The sequence below is a fragment of the Sander vitreus genome, chromosome 1, assembly GCF_031162955.1.
Source record: "Sander vitreus isolate 19-12246 chromosome 1, sanVit1, whole genome shotgun sequence".
Classification (NCBI taxonomy): Eukaryota; Metazoa; Chordata; class Actinopteri; order Perciformes; family Percidae; genus Sander; species Sander vitreus.
In genome coordinates, this window is record NC_135855.1 from 7,694,832 (window position 1) to 7,717,679 (window position 22,848).

At 41.3% G+C, this 22,848-nt stretch overlaps 1 protein-coding gene across 4 annotated transcripts in view; it reads left to right on the forward strand.

The window, feature by feature from the left end:
• The window catches only part of arnt2 (aryl-hydrocarbon receptor nuclear translocator 2), a 73,126-nt gene that overhangs the window by 26,405 nt on the left and 23,873 nt on the right, over positions 1-22,848 (forward strand). For all 4 annotated transcript variants that reach the window (XM_078258669.1, XM_078258413.1, XM_078258581.1 and 1 more), the window contains 6 exons: positions 5,303-5,405; positions 8,911-8,976; positions 10,012-10,097; positions 18,123-18,199; positions 19,658-19,792; positions 22,394-22,468. In XM_078258669.1, the coding sequence (XP_078114795.1) occupies positions 5,303-5,405; positions 8,911-8,976; positions 10,012-10,097; positions 18,123-18,199; positions 19,658-19,792; positions 22,394-22,468 (542 nt within the window). The remainder of the gene's footprint in view (positions 1-5,302; positions 5,406-8,910; positions 8,977-10,011; positions 10,098-18,122; positions 18,200-19,657; positions 19,793-22,393; positions 22,469-22,848) is intronic.

Consider the following 22,848-nt stretch of genomic DNA (forward strand, 5'->3'; position numbering starts at 1 on the left):
GACAGCCACTGCGCTCACTTTGTTAATACAAATACCAAGCTCTTTTCTTTGCCACTCTGGCATTATCAGTTGCCTGTATTCTGCCTATGCCTAGCTTCATTCTCTACCTGTCCTGCTGTTCATTGTTGATCAGTCTGCTTGCGTGTTGGAACCTTTATTTAGCTATTCTGATATTTTGTGACATTATGTGAAGTTTACAATTGTCGCGTCATGACCAACCCTGTAATTGCTTGTCTAGGTTTTACGACAGAGTTTAGTTAGATTGTGCATTTGAATCAATGAGGTAATGATTAACTGCCGACTGGGAGGAGTGAAGTGTGGCCTAACATGGCTTTCCAGACCCCGGTCCGTCCGCCGCTGCTCCCTGGCTAGGTGCGCTGCTTCCTCGGCTGGGGCTCCACTCTGGTGCTGCCGGCCAGAAAGGCGCCTTCCCTTGTCACTCGATGGAAACTTCAGCGTTGTCACTCGGTTGACAGTTCATCTAGTATACATTGAAAGACATCGAGAAAACATATCATACTTGGAGGAAAAGAAAACCTCAATTAACCTTAACTAACGCTGGACTTCCCATGCGGTCTGGTTACCTCTACACGTGTCCTCCAGACAGAACTCCCCCGACTCTGTTTCCCTTCCGCTTTAAGCCCTATGACGCAGGAAGGCCACACCCACCCCAGTCAGCCGCCAATGAACAATCAGAGTTGAATTATGATGTGACACTATGTTAAGTTGATTAACCATGCTGCAGTGCCAGCAATCCTTTTTTCATCTGTGAGCATGACCGACTGTAGTTTGGCCGACATTTCAACTTGTCATAGTAGGAAAGGCGAAACAAATTTCAATGTAATGGCTCAGTTCCCTGAAGTGTCCCATTAAGCCATGCCAGGGAGCCAGCATGCACAATACCAGGTGTTGATTGCATGGAAAATGGTATTACTCTGACTTTGCTCTAAATCCACGGCAACGCCTTTTTACGAGTTCACCTGGAACTCCCAAACCACAAGTATGTCAGTTTCTCACTGCCATTGTTTTTCACATAGAGCTTAGCTTTAGCTACGATTGCTGACATCAGCTAACGTTAGCGCTTGTTGCAGCGGACCTCTACATAACTTCAGTCAAGTTAAATTTAAAGCTATAGTGCGCAGTTTTCTGTCTCCCCCATGAGGAATTCTAAGTATTGACAACATCCACACAGTTGCTTGTAGCCAAGGAGGACACGGAGGATAAAAAAAAAACATGATGGACTTTTCAGAAGAGGTAAATTATCTTTACTCGAGCATCTGCGCGCGAAAGTCGCCGGACGACACCATTTAGTAAACATACTAAATACATCTCTGAGAAATACAGAGAGAGTTGCGTGGAGCTGATAGGCTTAATTAGCTTTGTATCAACTCATCTGGCAATGGCTTGAATCTAACGGACGCCAAATAAAAATGTTAAAAAAATGGCAAAAAGAAACAGACTTAACATGCTTGCTGTCTGGTAGTTCCAGGTGAACTCATGGAAGACATTAGTGTATGCTAGCTGTGTGGAGAGGTGTGTGGCGTGGTGGAGTAAATCATCCACAACTAGCACATCAATCCCAATAAAAGAAGCCACAACCAATCCAGATCAGGGTTAGTAAACCCAAACCAAAACATATTTTTATGAAGTAAGAATGTTTATATTATATTATATTATGACATTAAAATATAATATCCCTGCTCATCCAACCCACAATGGCCTGAATCTGATTGACAGTAACTCCAGATCAGGTGAGCAGGAACGGGATAGTATTTTAACATTCCTACTTTTTTATTCCTCTGTTCTGTCACATTATGCACAAAGGGTGTGTGTGTGTGTGTGTTATACAGTAAGACACTGAGGGTGAGAGTGACATTTAAAATGTAAAGCTGTCCAGCATGCTCATAGTGCTCACTAGAGGGCAACATTGTCTTGTTAAAGCTCTTCCTCTGCGTGGTACTCTGGAGGCTCCACAGTCAACTCTCTGAGTTTGTATTTGTGTCTGTCAGTCGGTTCGTCTGACCCCAGAGGCCTTCAGAACCGTGTAATCCACATAACACAATCATCTTCATGTAGAGCTGTGACAGATGAAAACACACACACATACACACACACACACACACACACACACACACACACACACACACACACACACGAGCATGCACGCATACATGAGCTCATACACATCCTCTGAAGTCCGAACATTTCTCCGGGTTAAGTTTCATTCAGTGGAACCGAAGCAGTGTGTTTTGAAGTCTTCTGCTGCTCAGTGTTTGAAATGTTACATGTTTTTCCAGCTTACTGACGTGGAGCCAGAACACCAGTTGTTGCTGTCTGTAGTTCATTGTGGGAATAATGATAATCCATTAACTGTTTTGGAATCTTTTCTTCCGGGGGGAGGAGGGGGGCGCAGAGGTAACAACATGTTACTCAGTAGGCTTTAGGGGTGTTGGTGAACTTTGGACAGAGCCAGGTTACGATACAATACAACGTTATTGTCAGTTTACACTGAAATCCATTTTGCATTCCCGCACAGCTCCGCTCAAAAGAAGAAACAAAAAGAAAAATAGACACAGACAGGGTTTTTCCTGGCACAGAATGGGCCTTTGGTGGGACATATTGAGTGGTGGTTTGGCGGTCCTCCCCCAGGGAATTTTGAGCGTCAAAGACTTAATTTCCTGCATTCTGATACATTTTTAGGCACCGATTTAATGTGAAAACGTCTTTATTTATGTCAAGGAAAACATAACAATCTGGTGGTAGGTAACAATTAAGAATATAATGCCGTAAGGGGGCTTTCCCATCCTGGACCTGGGCCCGGGTTAGCCCAAAGTCCAATGAATATGAACAGGGCTTTGCGGTAACTTTTTTCCTCAATGAGCATGTTTTGCTCCTGAGTTGAAAAATGTTGGAGTGACTTACTGCTATCACTTGTACATCACTTTGTACTTTGTACAATAATACAATTGTGTTATGAATACAAAATGTGTCATGTTTTCTATTTTGACGTTTTATCGCTTGTGATTTTCCTTTGGCGCTGGCTGAAAACTCTTTGGGGGGATACCAAAACTTTCTCTATGCAGGAAAACCCCTAACAAAGTTAGACAACAGTTACACATATAGTACAAAGATAAAGACATATCAACAGCCATGGCAAAGAAACATGTTTCATGATGTCCTCGGATCCAGATCTTAATTGGCAGCAAACTGATTTGGGTTTAACAACAGGATAGACTGATGTAGGAAAGCGTTCTCAAGCCTGTTGTATCTAAACGAAGGGCCTCTAAAAGTCCCACCGCAGGTTAGCTGCTCCCAGTTCTTAGGTTAAGCTGGCAATGTCCTGAGTCCAGCTCTGGACTTACACAGACACGAGATTGATATCAATCTTCTCATCATACTCCCGGAGAGCAAGAAAATAACGTTGAACAATTTTTTTTAATGCTGTTGGTGGAGTCTCTTTCAGTCTCTGATCTGCGATGTGGAGACAGATGGAGGAATGCTAATAGACAGTTGAGCTGTAGGGCGATGTGGAGAAAATCAAGTATCACGATATTTTTGACCAAATACATCGATGCACTTGGGAAATCTCAATAAGTCTGAATATTGCAGAGACAGAGAGCGTAGGTATATGTAAGGCGATAACATGGGCACGGCTAATTATTGCTAAATAAAATGCTAGTTAACATTAGTAATTAAACTTAAACAGCTAATGTAAGTCTAAACTGCCTGCGAGCTTCTCCTGTACTGTACGGTAATTCCTCTACTGTGCGACAGTAAGTCGTGTGGTTATGACACAATCGTTAGCCTATTTTTACAAAAACGGGGCCATAACGTGAGATACAATGTAATGGAGCCTTTTATACATTGTCATGTTTCTTTAGAAATAAACAATGGACAAATAGAGTCTTTAAACTCTTCAGATGTAAAGTTATTCGGTGTCAAAGTGACGCCAAAATGAATGGCAGTCAATGGAATGCTAACGGGAGGTGATGGCTTGTTAGCATCAAAATGGCGCCATAGGAGCTACGCGTTCCGAGGAGAAGCTTACCCCCTTGATATTGAGTCATCGACAAAGTGCCACCTACTGACAACATGAAGTCAGCCTTATTTGACAAAGATCATCCGATCGACATTGTGTGGTCTACACATGATACAAGCACATGAACGTACAACATGTAACATTAGTGAGTGTTCTTTAGCACAACATAGTGGACACAGGAAGTGGTACACAATTTGTAATATGTCATTTCCAATGCCAAACACTCCACCCAGAAGAATCATTTCTAACTTGTGCACGCAGTGTCAGTTGGACTTATTTCTGTCTTTCTGCAACACCTGAATTTCCTCCCTGGTGATCACTGAAGGCTTATCTTGGGTACGTCCCCGGTTGTTAAATTGAATCCACGTTTACTTCACTTGCTTCCGTTCCTTGCCTCTTAGTTTGTCCCACCGAGGATGCACGGGAGAGACGCGAGGAAATCATGCGAGGAAAGAGGAAATGAGAATTAGACGGCCTTTCCTCTGAAGCGTCGCATGAATTCGTCAGCTATATGGGCGGAGTTAGCAACGGCTTTCAGCTGCACAGCTGACAGGAAGGATGCTCTCATGTATCCTCACTTAAATCTCCTCCTCCATCCTCTCTCCTTGCTCCTCGGGGCAGGAATAAAAGCTATGAGATGGCCTTCACGAAGGAGGACCAGAACAACCTCCGGTTCAAGTGAGGAGCAAAGAGATATCAAATAAGGGACTAGGGAAGCAGCCCTTATCTTATCTTATCTAATCTTATCTTATCTTATCTTACACAGCTTCAGTTGTATCTCCTGCTGGGCTACAGTGTTTTCTCATCATTTCATTCCCTTGTTCCTGATTACATGTCCGGAGGTAAAAAAGAAACACAACTATTGAGCTTCGATCAGAGACTAAATTGGTGTGTCTGCTTGAGTTTTTTTCTCTTAGCCCAGTAAACGTCTGTCCTGGGAGAGGGATCCCTCCCTGAGGTTTCTACCATTCCTCCCCCTTTAAAGGTTTTATTTGGGGGAGTTTTTTCGTTGTCTGATGCAAGGGTCAAAAGACAGGGTTTGCTGTGCTATATAGATTGTAAAGCCTTCTGAGGCATATTTGTGATTTGTGGTATTGGGCTATAATAAAATGTATTTCAAATTGAATTAAACACATACAACACCATTTGCTCCTCCTTCATATTTGCTACTAAGACCACAGGTTATAAGGAGTAACCAGTTTGTTGTAAATAAGTCTGTACTGGTCTACATGTTAATGGTATGTGTGGTTTGTGTGTTAACAGGACGGATTCTGGACCTGAAGACAGGAACAGTGAAGAAGGAGGGACAGCAGTCCTCCATGAGGATGTGCATGGGCTCCCGGCGCTCCTTCATCTGCCGCATGAGGTGTGTATGCGACTGTGTGTGTGTGTGTGTGTGTGTGTGTGTGTGTGTGTGTGTTTTTTTCTGTGCGTTGACTTGGTGGAAAGTGTTTTTAAACTCAGTGAGCAGTCAGTCCAGAGCTAGGCTGTCTGCAGTCATGCACAAGTGTTACATTATCATGTTTTATTTAAACACAATTCAATTTCAATTCAATTTCATTTATAGTGTCAATTACAGATAGAGTAGGTCTAGACCACACTCTTTACTTTACAAAGACCTAACAATTTCCCACGAGCAAGCATTTGGTGTGACAGTGGCGAGGAAAAACGTCCTTTTTACAGGCAGAAACCTCGGACAGACCCAGGCTCTTGGTGGGCGGCCATCTGCCACTGCCGGTTGGGACACAGAGACACTTATACAGAGACACAGAGACACTGAGACACTGATTCAGAGACACTGATACAGATATACAGAGACACTGATACAGATATACAGAAATACAGAGACACTGATACAGATATACAGAGACAAGAAATTGTGAAATATTTAGGTTAGGAATTAGTCCACTCACATATTTAAATTCTTATATTTTACTGTAAAACTGCAATTAGATGAACTGAACGATTGGATTGTTGAGAATATAACTGATCTAATGATGTGTAGCATGTCCATATTCACATAAAAAAAATAGAAAGCAAAATAGCACATTTTACACTGCTGAGTTCACTAGAGTTTTGTGTGGGTTCAAGCTGTTGGGTAAGCTGCCTGGCTGTGTATGGTATGTGGGGGCTGTGTGTATCCTTGCTGCTATGTCATAAATAAGGGGTTTCTCACTTCTCACGCCTCTGCAGTCCAGAGTTTGAGGATTTTGAGTTGAATTTAGGAATTCTGTCATGAATAGATTTAGATAAAACGAAGCCTATTGAAAACAAATGGAGCCTCTGATATAAGGTCACATCTGCTTTTTAACAGTGATTGGGAATTAAATGACAGGAAGGCAAGCTGAAATGGTACTCGTGATAAACAGCGCGGGGCTATTGTAATGCTGCAGGCAGTCAGCAGTATGTAGCTCACAAAATGACAGCCATTAAAGTTTGCATTAGACATATATGAATGGCAATTTTCCTTCTTTCAGCTGCTGCCTACACAGGACATTCAAGAGTTGTGCTGAGCAGTTTCTAATTAATCCCACAAAACGCTTTTACAATAATATTTGATTTGAGATTGTGGTGATCAGGCTATCATTCCCACAATTATTTATAAAAATAGAAAAATAAGTACCAAGGTGAGCTGAAAGCAGAGAAAGAAACTAGATGTAAGATACTAAGTAGGTAAAACGTAGAATCGAGCAATAATCAGGATTACAATAGTAATAGTAGTTGAACATTAGTTTATGGAATGAATTCAAAGTATGAATGGGATTAAAACTCCTAATCTATGAAAGTTTCTCATTTTCACTCTCGTTTTCTATGGAATGCTTTGGAGCCCGGCTGTCTTACACTGGCAACATCATTCTCACCTTATTACTAGTGCAGTTGTTACGGCCACAGCAAACAAACACAACTTAAATGTGACCGTCAACATATCGAAAAGAACACCAAACCTGAATATTAGTTAAAGTAAATTAAAGTTTATTCACAACTTAACTATTATTGATTAAACCTAAACTGTGGGAGTCTGGAAGTCTGGCCAAAAAGAACAAAGAAGCGAAGAAGCCTGAGCCAGGAGCAGGGCGGGGAGTGCATAACAGCAGTTATTATGCATTATTATACACATTTCAAAATTTTAGTATTTTGTGCATTTTCCTCGATAATCAAGCAAGTAGACTGATGATACCATTATATCCCAATGGCAGCATTGTGAATCGCAATCGCAAAATGACTTTTTTCTCCAAATCCAAATCTTCCTAGTTCTAAGGTACTTCTACTTTCCTACAAACTCACTGTCAGAGATAGTGGGAGAGAATTATTCCTCAAATCAATGACCATGGCCTTGGTCTTTGTGGCATTTAATTGGAGAAAGGCCTCATCGCACCCCCGAGGTTGTTGGTTAAATGATTCCATACGGCATAGATAATTAGACTTAGCAGGCTCGCTATCTATATGCTAATAATTATTGCCATGTGGCGGACACCACCTCTATCTCCGCTCCAGAGCTGCTGACCCTGTACAAACCCAGTTTCTTGCTAAATATTTCTTTCCTCTGTGTCAGGATATCACATTATCATAGCCTTCATGACTCATTGGCTACAAACTACATCAACACAGCTTTTACTGCTTCAAGGGTTCGAAGGGGCTCTTGTTTAGTTTAACAAAATAGCAGACCTTTTCCATTTTCCTTCTTTCTGTCCAGTGCGTGCTGGCTGTAGCCTTGTTTTGTCTGGATCCATCACAAAGGCCTGCGAGTCGCACGAGATCCGAAGTGTGTCATGTTGTTTGGAATTTGTTGGACTGGCATGTTCTCCTGTTCTGTTGCTATTCCAGGCTATGCATAATTCAAACAACATGCACTCGGAAAGACATTGCAAGCAAACAGTGAAACTCAACCACTTCTGTGACACGTACATTAACATGGCTGGGAGGAACACAGCACATTTCAGGGAAGCCATTATAAGTTCCAGGCAAGCTTATGTAATGTTCAGCCACAAAACTGGCCTTTCTACAGAAAACGACTGTTTACCACTGGCCTGAAGGAAATTCCACTGGAAGCAATGGCTGCCTCCAGGGTTCAAGCTCCAGTTTGTAACCTGTTTGACTTGGGGTTCATTCTATAAACTGAGCAGGGATAACATGTAGTCAGGCCTCATTTTGGCAATGTTAGAAAAACAACCTACTGCCATGGCCAGACAAGTGTAGTCACTTAGTCATGCTTCAGGCAAGCTGTGGAGCTTTAAGTCAGCCTGATTGTGCTGATTCAGACGGGGAATGCTTAATCTTTGTTCTATATGTGGTAGCAGGTTATATATATATATATATATATATATATATATAATTGCTGTATAACTGTGTGTATTTTTCTTTTCATTTTTTCTTTTGAGCGAAGCTGCTCGGGAACGCAAAATTAATTTCAGTGTAAACTGACGATAAAGTTGTATCGTGTCGTATGTCAATGGAACTGTATGTACGAAAAACTGATATGAAATAGTATTTAAATGATCAAAATGAATCCAGACACAAATCATATAACCCATCCGATAGGGATGTTAATGTTTAACCATTTAACCGTAATCCGACAAATAAGAATTTTGACCGATTAATACTATTAGTGAAACAATATTTATAAAAAAAAGGTTATTAAAAACTAAAAATAGGATATACAATCTATTTACCCCCCCATAAAAATTACAAATAAAATTGATTGATCATGATTGACTGAATAAAGAGATCGTGTCAACTGTGTCTGTACATGACATTGTTTGTCATGCAGTGCTGCCTCCTACTGTGATTAGCAGCCATGATTGCTGGTATCTTGGAATGTAGATGGAATGTAATTTGTGCTTTTTTTCTTTTTCTTTTGTGTTTGTGTGCAGGTGCGGTAGTGCTCCTCTGGATCATATCTCCCTAAACCGTCTGTCTACCATGAGGAAGAGATACAGGTACATGGTTGTGACTCCTCTCTGCCTCACCCTCGCGCCCCAGTTTGACATGTTCCTGTCAGGCTTCAAAGTCCTGTTCCAGTCTCTGACTGGCTGTTGACAGTCAGCAGATAAAATCATATAGTGTGCGATGTGTAAAGATTCTAGTCCCGTCTTTGTAGATTTCAGCTAGTCTTTGGGTTTGTCACAAACTGTCCTGCTGCTAAAATCCAGATGAGAGATGAGAGGAGATAAAACCAATGTTGATGTGCTCATCTGGGTTGCCTTCAATTATTACCTACACTCACAGGCTTTACAATCAACAGGAAGTGCTTTAAAGCTACATTGTGTAAGAATTTCTCCCATCTAGCGGTGAAATCGTATATGACAACCAACTGAATATTACTTTCTAGCCCTTCCTCCTACGGTGGCCGAATCCGAAATTAGCTCTCTCCATTGTTTACACGCAGCTGTTCTAGCCACTCCAATATTAACTTTGGTCTTGTTGCTTTGCCTGTCGCGTTGTCGTTTTAATTCTCCTTTTCGCTTCCCTGGCAAGTAAGCTCCCCCTTGCATTCGTCACGGTGCCAATAGGTGTAAGAGGGAGAAATGTGGAGGTATGTCCCTCTTTGGCTAATGTATTTTAAAGATGGAGGCGCTACATGGCTGCCGTCATTCGAGCGAGTCTGTCGTATGTATTCTGAATGATTCTGAATGTCAGATTCTACGCTTACGAGAATACTTTGATTAGTTGGTGGAAGTAATTAGACATGAATGAGTACATATTTGTGAAAGATCAAAGTTTTTTTTTTGCTAAGAATCAACTCAAAAAATTACACAATGTAGGTTTAAGGACTTTCTTTCCCAGGGTTTTGTCTCTCAGGTGACAGCAGAATGCCCTAATCGTTCAATTGATGCAGATTTTAAGAGATGTGTGTATTGTTATACTTACTGTATTGTTGTTGAGTACCTAACATGTTGCTGTGTGTGTGTGTGTGTGTGTGTGTGTGTGTGTGTGTGTGTGTGTGTGTGTGTGTGTGTGTGTGTGATGGACAGGAATGGCCTTGGACCCTCAAAAGAAGGAGAGGCTCAGTACTCTGTGGTGCATTGCACTGGCTACATCAAAGCATGGCCTCCTGCAGGTAAACACACACACACACACACACACACACACACACACACACACACACACACACACACACACACACACACACACACACACACACACACACACACACACACTTTAACCTCCTGAGTTATGGGATCACAAGTAGAGTAGACAATAACCTTATTTTTAGTTTCATAAACCGTACCTGGAATTATTGATATGTAGGATATTAGGCTAAAGACATTCCTGTTTTGACATTGCAACTTCTGCTGTTGCTATTTAGAAGCCGGCGATCCTGATTGGTCAAAGCAGCGGCTGTAAAGGGGTGGAAGACACATTTCATTTCCTATGAATTATTCACAATAACAGTCCCCCGTAATATTGGTTATTTAAAAGCTTTTATTATGATTTATTATCCTGCATTCACACCGCCTGCTTCGGCCGTCAGACGGTGCAGTGAAAACACAGGTCTTCCATTCATTTTGAATGGAGGTAGTGTTTATAGGCTGCGGCGGTGTGCCGGTGTCCCGTGACTCCTATAAGCGAACATGAAACATAAAATAAAGCAGATATAGAAACTAAACATAACCGCGGAGATTCTGTTAAATGCTACAAACCTACTGAGAGCTGAACACACTGAGACGTTTTTCTCTCCTGCACAACCCCTGGTAGACATTCTTATTTTTAGGTTCATTAAAGGTACATGTTACATAACGCCGTCGTGCAGAGAAAAGTTTTGCCTTCAGCACACAGACAAAGACAGGAATTTTCCATTAGTCATTACAGGTTTCTAATGTATGATTATGTGAGGGTAAAAACTGACATTTATACGCACGCACACAACCAGCCTATATGCAAACGGCAACGATGATGTGTTTATTTGCATATAGAGCGGGGAAGTGAGATCCAAAAGCAATGTAAAGACACATTATACTGCCAGGTGTGAACTAACATACTTATAGAGCTGCTCACTTGTGATCAGGTCAATCAGGACAAATTTAAAACCAGGTGAAAACAGCCTAATACGCATACTGAACTGGATGCTCTTTTCCTGCTTAACCTAAACTTCACCTCACTGCTGAGTCCCTGCCCAGAGTAAGAGTAGTCTGGTCTAACCTAAAGCAGCTGTGGATTCAACCACAGATCCACAACAGCCTGTGTGGTTTTTGTATCCCATCCAGGGTGTGTGAGTGGAGCTGCAGGATTCAGAGCAGCTTTTTTTCAAAGTCTGTGTTCTCTTTTGATGTAAGACTGTGCTCACATGCAGTGGAAATCAAACACTTAGTACCTTTGTCTTTTTTTGACTGCTGGAGTGTTTCTTGCAGTCTGTCTTGTGGCTGGTGAATTTCCAAACTTAAAGTTCAGATTTTTGCTGTAACAACAAGCCTGTATGTGGAGTGCATCCCCCCATTCCAGGGACTTCCCAGGAACTCCAGATGTTCCTCTTAAAGCAGTTACACACCGGGTCGATAATCGGCCGTTGGACAGTCTGCCGAGGTCAGTGACTCGAGTCTGTTCGGTGTGTTCCGTGCCGTCGTCCGTTGGAGGAGCTGCCGGCCTTTATTTTGGCCGACCTGACATGCTCAGTCGGAGACAGGGCAGTCGGGACTCACCCGGAAATGGCAAGCGGGATGAGCGTGACTAAGCCTCTCAGAATCTGACGAAAATCTTTTAAACTGACCTTTGTCGATCTGAAATGAAGACAGATTTAGCAACTGCATGGCCTATTTCTCGCTTAAAATGTTTTCAGAAACACGTTTCGGTGAGCTATTTTAGTACAATATGAGCTTGTAATCTGAATGAGTCGTCAGTAATGGCCGTTCGAAAAATCAAAAATCCGGAAGCAGCAGCCAGATCCATGTGACGCGTTCGTCCAATCAGCTGCCGGTTTTCATTTTTTGGGCAACAATACAGATTAGCGCCACCTGCTGTTATGGAGACGTATTACGTCTCGTTGCTTTGGTGTGTTCCGAGCAGGTTCCGAGACACTTTTTTGACCAACTCGGGGAGACTGATCAGTCCAACTGCCTTTTCTGCCAACGGTTGGCCGTCTGGTTGATGTGTAACTGCTTTTAAGCATGATTTATGGTTCTGCGGAGGCTCCACGCAGAGCTTTCGCCGTAGCCTACGTAAGCGGCCTGCAGTTTATACTTGTCCGTCAGTGTGTGCGTGGATGTCTTTAAGAGAATAGCAGAGCCGGCATGTGTGTGTGCGTGGGGAGTGTGTGGTAGAGCGAGTGAGAGAGTGACGGTGATTATCTTCGGAGCGAGTAGCGACTCTAGAGGCATAGTGAAAGAAACAAAGTGTCTCCCCTGTGCTTTCTGACCACGGTCGGAAATCTGTATCAGGAAGAGGTAACCCTCTCCTTGATTTCATGTTGTTTATGGAGAATGAGAACCAGGGAAATGAGTCAGGGGAAATGCCACGCTACCAAGCCACGGCCAAGTGATGTGCTTCACCCAGACTTGTAGTTACATTTTTTGAGAGGTGCGCATCAGGCTATGACGTAGGGTCCGTGTCTCTACGTACGTAGCCACGGCGTAGATTTAACGCAAAAGCATAAATCACGCTTTACTCTACTCTCCTTTCTGCTCCAGTCTCATACATATACATACATACAACAATGCATATCTGCAAGTTTTGCAAAGTTTTTTGCATTCATGTTGCCTCTAAATATTACTTTGTGTTATATATATATATAGCCAACGCGATGCGATTAATTTTTTTTAATCGCATGCCGGCATTTATTAATTTATTTTACACTTCACTCGGCTTTGCGTCGTGCCTAACAGGCTACTATTTTGACCCTTTGCAGCACCGTTACTTATCATCAAGACGCCACTTCCTCGTATCACATCCTGCTGCTGCAGGCTGCAGGCATGATGGAGAAACACAGCAGCAATAACTCTGAATGGAGCTTTTTATTTTCCAAAACTCCCGGACGGCTCGTAGACAAGTCGAAAGCCATATGCACGTTGTGTAAAGCCGAATTAAAATATCACCTAAGCACGTCAAGCTTGAGCTACCACCTATGGAGCTAGCTAAGCATATAGTTCAGTTAACGTGATGCTAACGCTAGCATGCTACTTGCCGACCTGTGGCTAAAACCAAATCCCAAAAAATGACTACAGCTCTTGCGAAACGGGTGGCAACTAACTGCAGACCTGTCAGCATTGTAGAGGACTCGGGTCTTAAAGACGTACTACGGTTGACCTGTCTCGTTGCCGTCGAAGGGTACAGTAGTTTTCACGGACACACAGCCTGTATGACACGGAGAAAGCAGCCACAGTAGAACTGCTGCAAGGTGCTGCAAACGCTGTCTCATTAACCGGTGATCACTGGACGTCAGTGAGTAATCAACATTATTTAGGAGTTACTAAACACTATATTGACTCTGGTAAGGATAGGGATTTTTAGTTTTTTAGTTAGGTACTTGGAGGAATTGTGCAATAATGACAGATTTTCTTTTGTTTACAGTATAAATAATTACAAATCTTAAAATCAAGTTCATAAAGTAACTTTCTTTGCATTCATTTGATTCCCAATCAAGATACACTGGTAAGAATTGCTTTTGATTGTTAATATGTACTTAAAAACTTACTGTGATCCCATCCACACCCTGAAATGATCTAAAGATACCCCATCAAAAATCTATCTTTGGAGTATAAACCTGTAAGTTAGAAACGTGGCTGTAAAAGGTTTGTAGTTTGCTCCTTTCCGATGAACAGCAGCTGGGGTCAGCCAGAATACACATTTGTTACAGTGCAATCCAATAGCTAGTAGTAGCTCAGTGTGTAGGGAGTTGGGTTGGTTCAAGTCCCCGTACGGACCGATGTAGAGATGCCAGTTCACCTCCTGGTCTACTGCCAAGGTGCACTTGAGCAAGGCACCGTACCCCTCAAACCACTCAGGGTGCCTGTGCTCACTCACTCTGACATCTCTCCATTAGCGCATGTGTAGGACCTGAGCATGTGTGTGTGTACTTCAGGCACGTGTGTAGTGTATAATAACAACAGAGTGTAAATTGTAATTTCCCCATTGGGGATCAATAAAGAGTATAAATTATAATTATTTCACTATGTTAAACATTTCTCAAAGATGTGCATTAGCTCTTTTGTCCAACTATTTTACTGACCTGCAGACATAATAAAAACGCTTTGAGAGAATTTCTTCAAATTTAGCACAAACGTCCACTTAGACTTAAGGATGAACTGATTAGATCTTGCATACCTCATAAGCCCTGCTCATAAGTATTCACAAACAAATGTCAAGTCACATAGATTTTGGACGAGTCATGCAGGATGGTTTCGGTTGGTTTGGAAAAAGTACAGCAGGTAATTCTACCTTTTTCTATGTTATTCTAGTTTTTCATGTTGTCAACAAATACTTATGAAGTGTCATTTGGTAGTTAATTTAATTTAGTTTAATTTTTAATTTAATTTATTTTAATAATTAATTTACACTTTTTTGAAGTATCATTTGAAAAGTTATGACACTTTTAATGCAAGTTTGAGATGTTTGTGTTATGACAACTTGACATTAACCTAGACAACATAACCATAAATATGTCATAGCAGGCCTAATTATCAAACCCAAAGAAACTATTTAGCTTTATGTATTAAAATTACATTATACGTGGTAAAAGTTTAAAGTTAAAGTGGTTGGTTATTAGACCTGGCATTAGACCAATATAATTGTCATGAATATTTTCCTTAACCTAAACCTAAAGTCAAGTGAAACAATTTGGACTTGTCATAAAGATGTCACAAAATGGTAAATGGCCAGTTTGATGAAAGTGAATACAGTACCGAGGTGATTTATGGAGTTTTGGACGGATAGCTTTAGACCACTTGTTGCTAAAGTAAACGCTAACTGCTGCTTACTGTAGTTAGCTGACTTTAGCTTGGTTAGCGCGGTTAGCTATACAGCTGTCAGAGCTATGTTCTGTCCTATACCGGATCCGTTCACCTTGTTCACTGGGAGCTCCCAGTCCAGGCAGAGACAGCTAAACCTACCAAGCATGGCGGGGGGAACATAACACACATACAGTGCTATTGGCTACTGTTAACGCCAATCAATATCTGCAACTATTCTTTAAGTTTTATAATTAGGCTTGCTATGACATATTTATGAAAGCTTATAATGTCTTGCTTAATGTGAAGTTGTCATAACAAAAACATCTCAAACAGTGTCTTCTTTGCATTAATTTTATAATTTAGTAAATTACACTTAATGACATGTCATAAACATTCATAAAGACTTATATTCACGACAGGTGTCATGTCGTGCTATGACAGTGTCATGTCAGTCTTGTGCACACCCCTGTGTTACCCAAATCACGATGCATTTATTTGTGCATTGTGTTTTCTGTTTTAACAGCCCCCCCCCCCCTCATAGAAAGAAAGTAGTTTTGACAGTAAGAACTAAAATAACATGGAAAAATCTGTTCTTAAGGTTAAGAAGATCAGATTTTTAAAAGAACAGGAGAATCTATTCATAAAAAGTCTTAGATTTAACTTCCAGATATGTTTACATGGCATGGCTGTGGCTCAGGTGGTAGAGTGGTCTCCTGTCAATTGGAAGGTTGGAGGTATGGTCCTTGGCCCTGCAGTTCCATGTCGAAGTGTCCTTGGGCAAGACCCTGAACCCTGAATTGCTCCCGATGCTGCCGTGTGTGTGTGTGTGTGTGTGTGTGTGTGTGTGTGTGTGTGTGTGTGTGTGTGTGTATATGGTTGTTGTACTATGTAAAAGCGCTTTAAGGAGTTGTTAAGACAAGAAAAGCGTGATATAAATACAGTCCATATACTGTATGCTAATATAAGGCAATCTTAGCCTCATACAGTATAACTGTAGTTCAGCACGCACATACACAAAATGTTTACACGGGTATTGGAATGCACCCCCATTAATCTTAAATGGCCTCTTAGAACTTTGACCTGACACTGGAATATTTCTCTATAACACAAATACACACACACTCACCATATGTGTTTTGAAATCATTGACACATGGTTTACTTCCTTGCACTAAAAATACTCCTTGGAATGTTCTGGGCACAATACTGCTTGCAAACAGTCATCACGCGAGACACACACACACACACACACACACACACACACACACACACACACACACACACACACACACACACACACACACACACACACACACACACAAATGTCAGATGTATAACAGAGAGACACGCTGCAGACACAGATACATTCCACATTGAGCAGCCGTACACATGCTGCTGATTGAACTGTTCGAGGAGAGGAATTTATTTATCACGAATGAAGACAGAGTCATGGTTCTTGTTTTTTTTACGTGGAGAGGAGCTAATAGTAAACTGCCGTAGTTTAACTGGAAGGAATTTCAGCGAACTAAAATGTCTGCTCTGTGATTACTGCATATTCACCGGCACCCAGGTCAATCAGGATGTGATTACAGACATTTGATATGTTTTTATAGACTTATTTATCTTCTTTGTGGCCTTTGGATCGGCTGTGGATGGTCCTTGGTAAACCTGGGGTTATCCAGACAAGGATTAGAATATGGGTTTCGAAGGTCATTGTAAAATCAGTATCATCTGGATCTGATCAAATATATTTTTCAGCCTGGAACCCAATTTGAGTTCTTTACTATTGGATATCTGCTGATACCAAGTCTGAACCAAGACTTATGTTGTCTTTAATGTTGACTAAATATGTATCTGACACATCAAAATAACAGCTGTAGCATACTAAATCTAGAATGCTTTCTTTTTTTACAAGCTACTTGATCCAAATACTGAACTGAAGCTTCTGATTCTGCTTCTTAAATTATTTATATGATTTTAATGAAAGCTTTAATTGAGAATACGGCTCTTGGAATTGACGTGGCGCGATCAAATAGAGAGAAGGCGTGCCACTCTGTTGAAGTTGTTGGAACTACAGAAACACTGATGTACAGTGGTGTTACAGAGTTGAGCCTCTTCTCTCACGAACCAAATTTGGATAGTTAGTTAGTTAGTTAGTTGTAGGGATGTCCCACCGATGTTGCCACCGATACCGATCTGAGTCATTTAATATTGAGTCTGATCCCATACTTAGCACAGTTCACACTTCAAGTACATTAAAGTTACTAGAATCAATCAAATGTATATGCTTGACAATTGAATATCTCTGCAATGCATTACGAAAAAAATGCCTGCATCCAAAATCCAAATCCATACAAAATGCCACATAAACAAACTAAAAATAATTGTATAAAGCCCTTATTACAATTCTGCTTTATGTGTACATCTTGCCTGGACACATCTCAATGCATAACAAGTTTTGATAGAAGTGCTTGAAGATGTATTCTGCAGAACGGAGTTGTAGCAACAGAAGATTGGTGCAGCTGTGTTGTGAGCAGTTGTTTAGACAGCTAGCTGCATTTTCAATATCACATCAACATGCAATGTTGCAAATGATATAAAGGACTATTTGAAGTTTGATTTGTGGGGCCGGGCAGAGGAACATCTTGGATTTCGAAACCACTGTTTTTAATCAAAATGGAATTGATATGTCTGTTTGTGTCTTTGTCTGCTTCCCCCTTCTCTTTTACTGAATGATTTGTATTAGACAGAGAGGGACACGTTTGAATATGTGTTTCAATGAAATGTGAAATGCGAGCAGAGTTTGGTATTGTGGCTGAAATCTATCTTTCAGTTTGGTAGGCTTAATGGTGAAAACATGACTTATAAATCATTGTAGAGGAGCAGTGGCTGTGTCGGCCCTGTAGATTACCTTTCACTGCTTGCAAAGTTCAAGTAACAAATGGAAAATTAAGTGTTAAGACTTAATGAGAAATGTCGTTTGCCTCTCTCTCTCTCTCTCTCTCTCTTTCTCTCTCTCTCTCTCTCTCTCTCTCTCTCTCTCTCTCAATTCAATTCAATTCAATTCAGTTCAATTCAAAGGGGCTTTTTTTGGCATTAACGTTTCAATAACAATGTTGCCAAAGCTTCAACATACAATGTGTCCAAATATTCGGACAAAAACGCAATCAGTCTCTCTCTCTCTGTCTCTCTTTTTCCCCCCAGGTATGACTATACCAGAAGAAGACACAGAGGCGGGTCAGACTGGAAAATACTGCCTGGTGGCCATCGGAAGACTGCAGGTGTGTGTGGTACCACTTTGATTCCCCTGAAGGAAATATCATAAATATCATATCATACGTGTGTGTGTGTGTGTGTGTGTGTGTGTGTGTGTGTGTGTGTGTGTGTGTGTGTGTGTGTGTCCAATCATGTAACCGGAGATCAGACTTGTCGCTGTGTGTTGAGCTATGGTTTTTAGGCGGTGTGAGAGTCCCGTACAGGAAACATCACTGCCCTCTATCGCTGCCACAAGAAAGTTTTAAAACACCAAACACAAGAACTGAACTGCCCAGGAGTTTGTGGAACAGCTGACTGTTTCCTCAGTCCCTCCGTCTCTTTTCTTTCTCTCTTTCTCCGGGAAATGAAGCTGCCTTCAAGTGCGGTCGATAATGTCGAGATCTTAAAATGATCTGACGGAAAGCAGTAATTGTGAAATATAAAGTCTACTTGTGCTACATTGGGGGATTAAAGAACACAACAGGACATTTAAGTGACACTCATTCCAATTGGGGGACACACCTCCTGGGACACATTCCAGACAAAAGCTGTGTCCCCAATTGGGAAAAGCAGATTTTTGGGTTGGCAGTTAAGGTTAGGGTTAGGTCAAGTTTCCAAGAACTGAATGTAAGTCTATGTAATGTTGGGACTTATGAAACTGTATGCATGTATGTTACAGTTTCCAGCTGGAGTATTTGTTCCTCAGACAAAAGAACAGCCAGTGAACTCAGCTCCCCAGAATTCCACAGTTTTGACACCCTTTCAGGTCTCTGTAAAAGGCAATAGCTACAATTTAGTGACGGGCAATATCCACAACAGCAAAAATGTATCATGGATGCTGCGGTTTCTACTATTAATGAATCATGGATGTTGTTAATCTCGAGTCTGTCACAGTCCACTAAAACTCTGCAACTTGCAGCTTCAGTGAGTTGGCACTGCGCCATTATTGACAGTCACTGCCCATTTTAAGTTTTTTAAGTTTTGTTATAGAGTCTTGAGTGTACACAATGCCAGTGGTCTACAGTAAACTATTGTGTAAAAATACTGGTTAGGGCTGTACAATGTATTGTTTTTTGATCGTCATCGCAATATCAATGGCTGCAATAAACACACCGCGAAAGAGATTTTTTTGTGTTAGTTTAAAGAAAGTATCAGTAGAAAACTGCACTTTAAAATATAACTGTCAATCTTTTGTTAGTGCTGCCTTTTTATTTTAATTTCAATGTTCAATTTGTTCAATAAAAGAATGTTCGAAATGATTTCCTTTCATTTGTTTTAAATTCAACAAGAAATTTATGTAATTTAGCAGAATACTGAAAGCATCAGAGCTGAGTTCACTTTAATATCTGTTTATTTATGTAATATCGTTCAGCCCTTTTACTGGTGTAGTTGTATTTGTGCTCCAACTCTCCATTTCCCTTACTAAATATCTTTGTCCCTATGCCTAAATGATGTATGTTAAATATGTCTGCATCCTCCCTCAGGTGACCAGCTCTCCAGTCTCTATGGACATGAACGGCCTGTCCGTGCCTACAGAGTTCCTGTCACGTCACAACTCGGATGGTGTCATCACTTTCGTCGACCCGCGCTGCATCAACGTCATCGGTTACCAGCCTCAGGTTAGCTCCGAGGAGCAAAGGGACTCTGCACTGATAACGTTATAAACATTCATTTTAGAGATAGGAACGTTATCCGTTTTAAGTTTCATGCAAAGGGAAAATTTGCTTTTCAACATATTCATAAGTTGCCATGAGCATGGAATAAATATTCGTCTTTGTGGTAAATCATTGATTTACTTCAGCTGCAGAGAACCAGTCCTTCTTTGGAAACAGGCTTGCATTAAGATTAGGCTTTCTATCCAGAGGTCTGATTATGCAGTTAAAAACAATAAAAAAAAAAAAATTAAATAAAAAGATGTTTAATCGTACAAACGTGGCTAAAAACTGGATAAAGTCAATTTATGACAGCTTCTGGCAGACAACAACACTGACACATGTGGGTCATTGACAGGCGACAAAATGTAACTTTGCACGCCTGGGGAGCTCAGTTGGTGGAGCACGTGCCCATATATAGAGGTTTACTCCTCGACGCAGCTGCAGCAGGTTCGACTCCGACCTGCGGCCCTTTGCTGCATGTCGTTCCCTTCTCTCTCCCCTTTCATGTCTTCAGCTGTCCTGTCAAAATAAAGGCCTAAAATGCCCCAAAAAATTATCTTTAAAAAAAAAAAAAAAAAACGTTGTTGGAAACATTTGGGATAATGTTAGGACACAACTCAAAAAAAATATACAGTGGTGTGAAAAAAGTGTTTGCCCCCTTCCTCATTTCCTGTTCCTTTGCATGTTTGTCACACTTAAGTGTTTCGAACATCAAACCAATTTAAACAATAGTCAAGGACAACACAAGTAAACACAAAATGCAATTTGTAAATGAAGGTGTTAATTATTAAAGGTGAAAAAAAATCCAAACCATCATGGCCCTGTGTGAAAAAGTGATTGCCCCCTAAACCTAATAACTGGTTGGGCCACCCTTAGCAGCAACAACTGCAACCAAGCGTTTGCGATAACGTGCAATGAGGCTTTTACAGCGTCCCTGGAGGAATTTTTGGCCCACTCATCTTTGCAGAATTGTCCTAATTCAGTTACATTAGAGGGTTTTCGAGCATGAACGGCCTTTTTAAGGTCATACCACAACATCTCAATAGGATTCAGGTCAGGACTTTGGCTAGGCCACTCCAAAGTCTTCATTTAGTTTTTCTTCAGCCATTCGGTGGTGGACTTGCTGGTGTGTTTAGGATCATTGTCCTGCTGCAGAACCCAAGTTCGTTTCAGCTTGAGTACACGAACAGATGGTCGGACATTCTCCTTCAGGATCTCTTGGTAGACAGCAGAATTCATAGTTCCTTTTATCACGGCAAGTCTTCCAGGTCCTGAAGCAGCAAAACAGCCCCAGACCATCACACTACCACCACCATATTTTACAGTTGGTATAATGTTCTTTTTATGAAATGCAGTGTTCCTTCTACGCCAGATATACTTGGACACACACCTTCCAAAGAGTTCCACTTTTGTCTCATCGGTCCACAGAATGTTGTCCCAAAAGTCTTGGGGATCATCAAGATGTGTTCTGGAGAAATTGAGACAAGCTTTGATGTTCTTTTGCTCAGCAGTGGTTTTCTCCTTGGAACTCTGCCATGCAGGCCATTTTTTGCCCAGTCTTTTCCTGATGGTGGAGGCATGAACGCTGACCTTAACTGAGGCAAGTGAGGCCTGCAGTTCTTTGGACGTTGTTGTGGGGTCTTTTGTGACCTCTTGATGAGTCGTCGCTGCGCTCTTGGGGTAATTTTGGGCGGCCGGCCACTCCTGGGAAGGTTCACCACTGTTCCATGTCTTCGCCATTTGTGGATAATGGCTCTCACTGTGGTTCGCTGATTCCCAAAGCTTTGGAAATGGCTTTATAACCCTTTCCAGACTGATAGATCTCAATTACTTTCTTTCTCAATTGTTCCTGAATTTCTTTGGGTCTCGGCATGATGTGTAGCTTTTAAGGATCTTCTGGTGGACCTTACTGTGTCAAGCAGCTCCTATTTAAGTGATGCCTTGATTGTGAACAGGTGTGGCAATAATCAGGCCTGGGTGTGGCTAGAGAAATTGAACTCAGGTGTGGACAACCACAGTTATAGTATGTTTTAACAAGGGGGGCAATCACTTTTTCACACAGGGCCATGATGGTTTGGATTTTTTTTCTCCTTTAATAATAAACACCTTCATTTACAAATTGCATTTTGTGTTTACTTGTGTTGTCCTTGACTTTTGTTTAAATTGGTTTGATGTTCAAACACTTAAGTGTGACAAACATGCAAAGGAACAGGAAATGAGGAAGGGGGGCAAACACTTTTTTCACACCACTGTATAACAAAATGTAGGTCTAGTTGTTTTTAGAAATTTGAATGCAGAACAGTTACATACTGTGTTATACATATAAAAAACTCCTCTGCCATGGGTTAGAATACATGAGGTAAAGACAAAACATAAGTAATAAGTGGGCCTAACCGTTGAATATCAGTTTATGTAATGGAAGAAAACAAATCCGTGGGCATCGCATTCCTGCTGTGCAATACAATATGTAGTAGGAAATAGCTGTTGTTTTTTGTATTTGGTTAAAGAAACCCTTTGTGTAATGAGGACGTATTCCTGTTAACTGACTGTAATCCTGTCCTGTAGGACTTGCTGGGGAAGGATATCCTGGAGTTCTGCCATCCCGAGGACCAGAGTCACCTGAGGGAAAGTTTCCAACAGGTAGGTAGCTGTAGCTGTTAATTGGACTGAAAGGTTTTTTTTTTTTTTTTTTGAGTCGGGGGAAAAAAACAGCAGAGATCATGGGCTTAAAACTGAGAAATGGGAAAGAATAGAATGTTTAAGAAAGGGGTGTTTCTAATGCCAGGTGGCCACATGGAGAAAAAAAGTATATAATCTTGGGCCAGTAAACCAGAGCACGTGTTCCTCCGAATGCTATGTGGAGTAGCCAGACTTTCCTCCAGCACGCTTTGGAGGAGGGTCTGGCAAAGCGAGACTACCTCAATATGAGCACCAATCTCCAGCAGAAGCCCGGTCTGGACAGCAGGGTTCTTCCTGCCCGTCTTCTGTCATGTTTGTATACTCTTAAGTCACGTTTATTC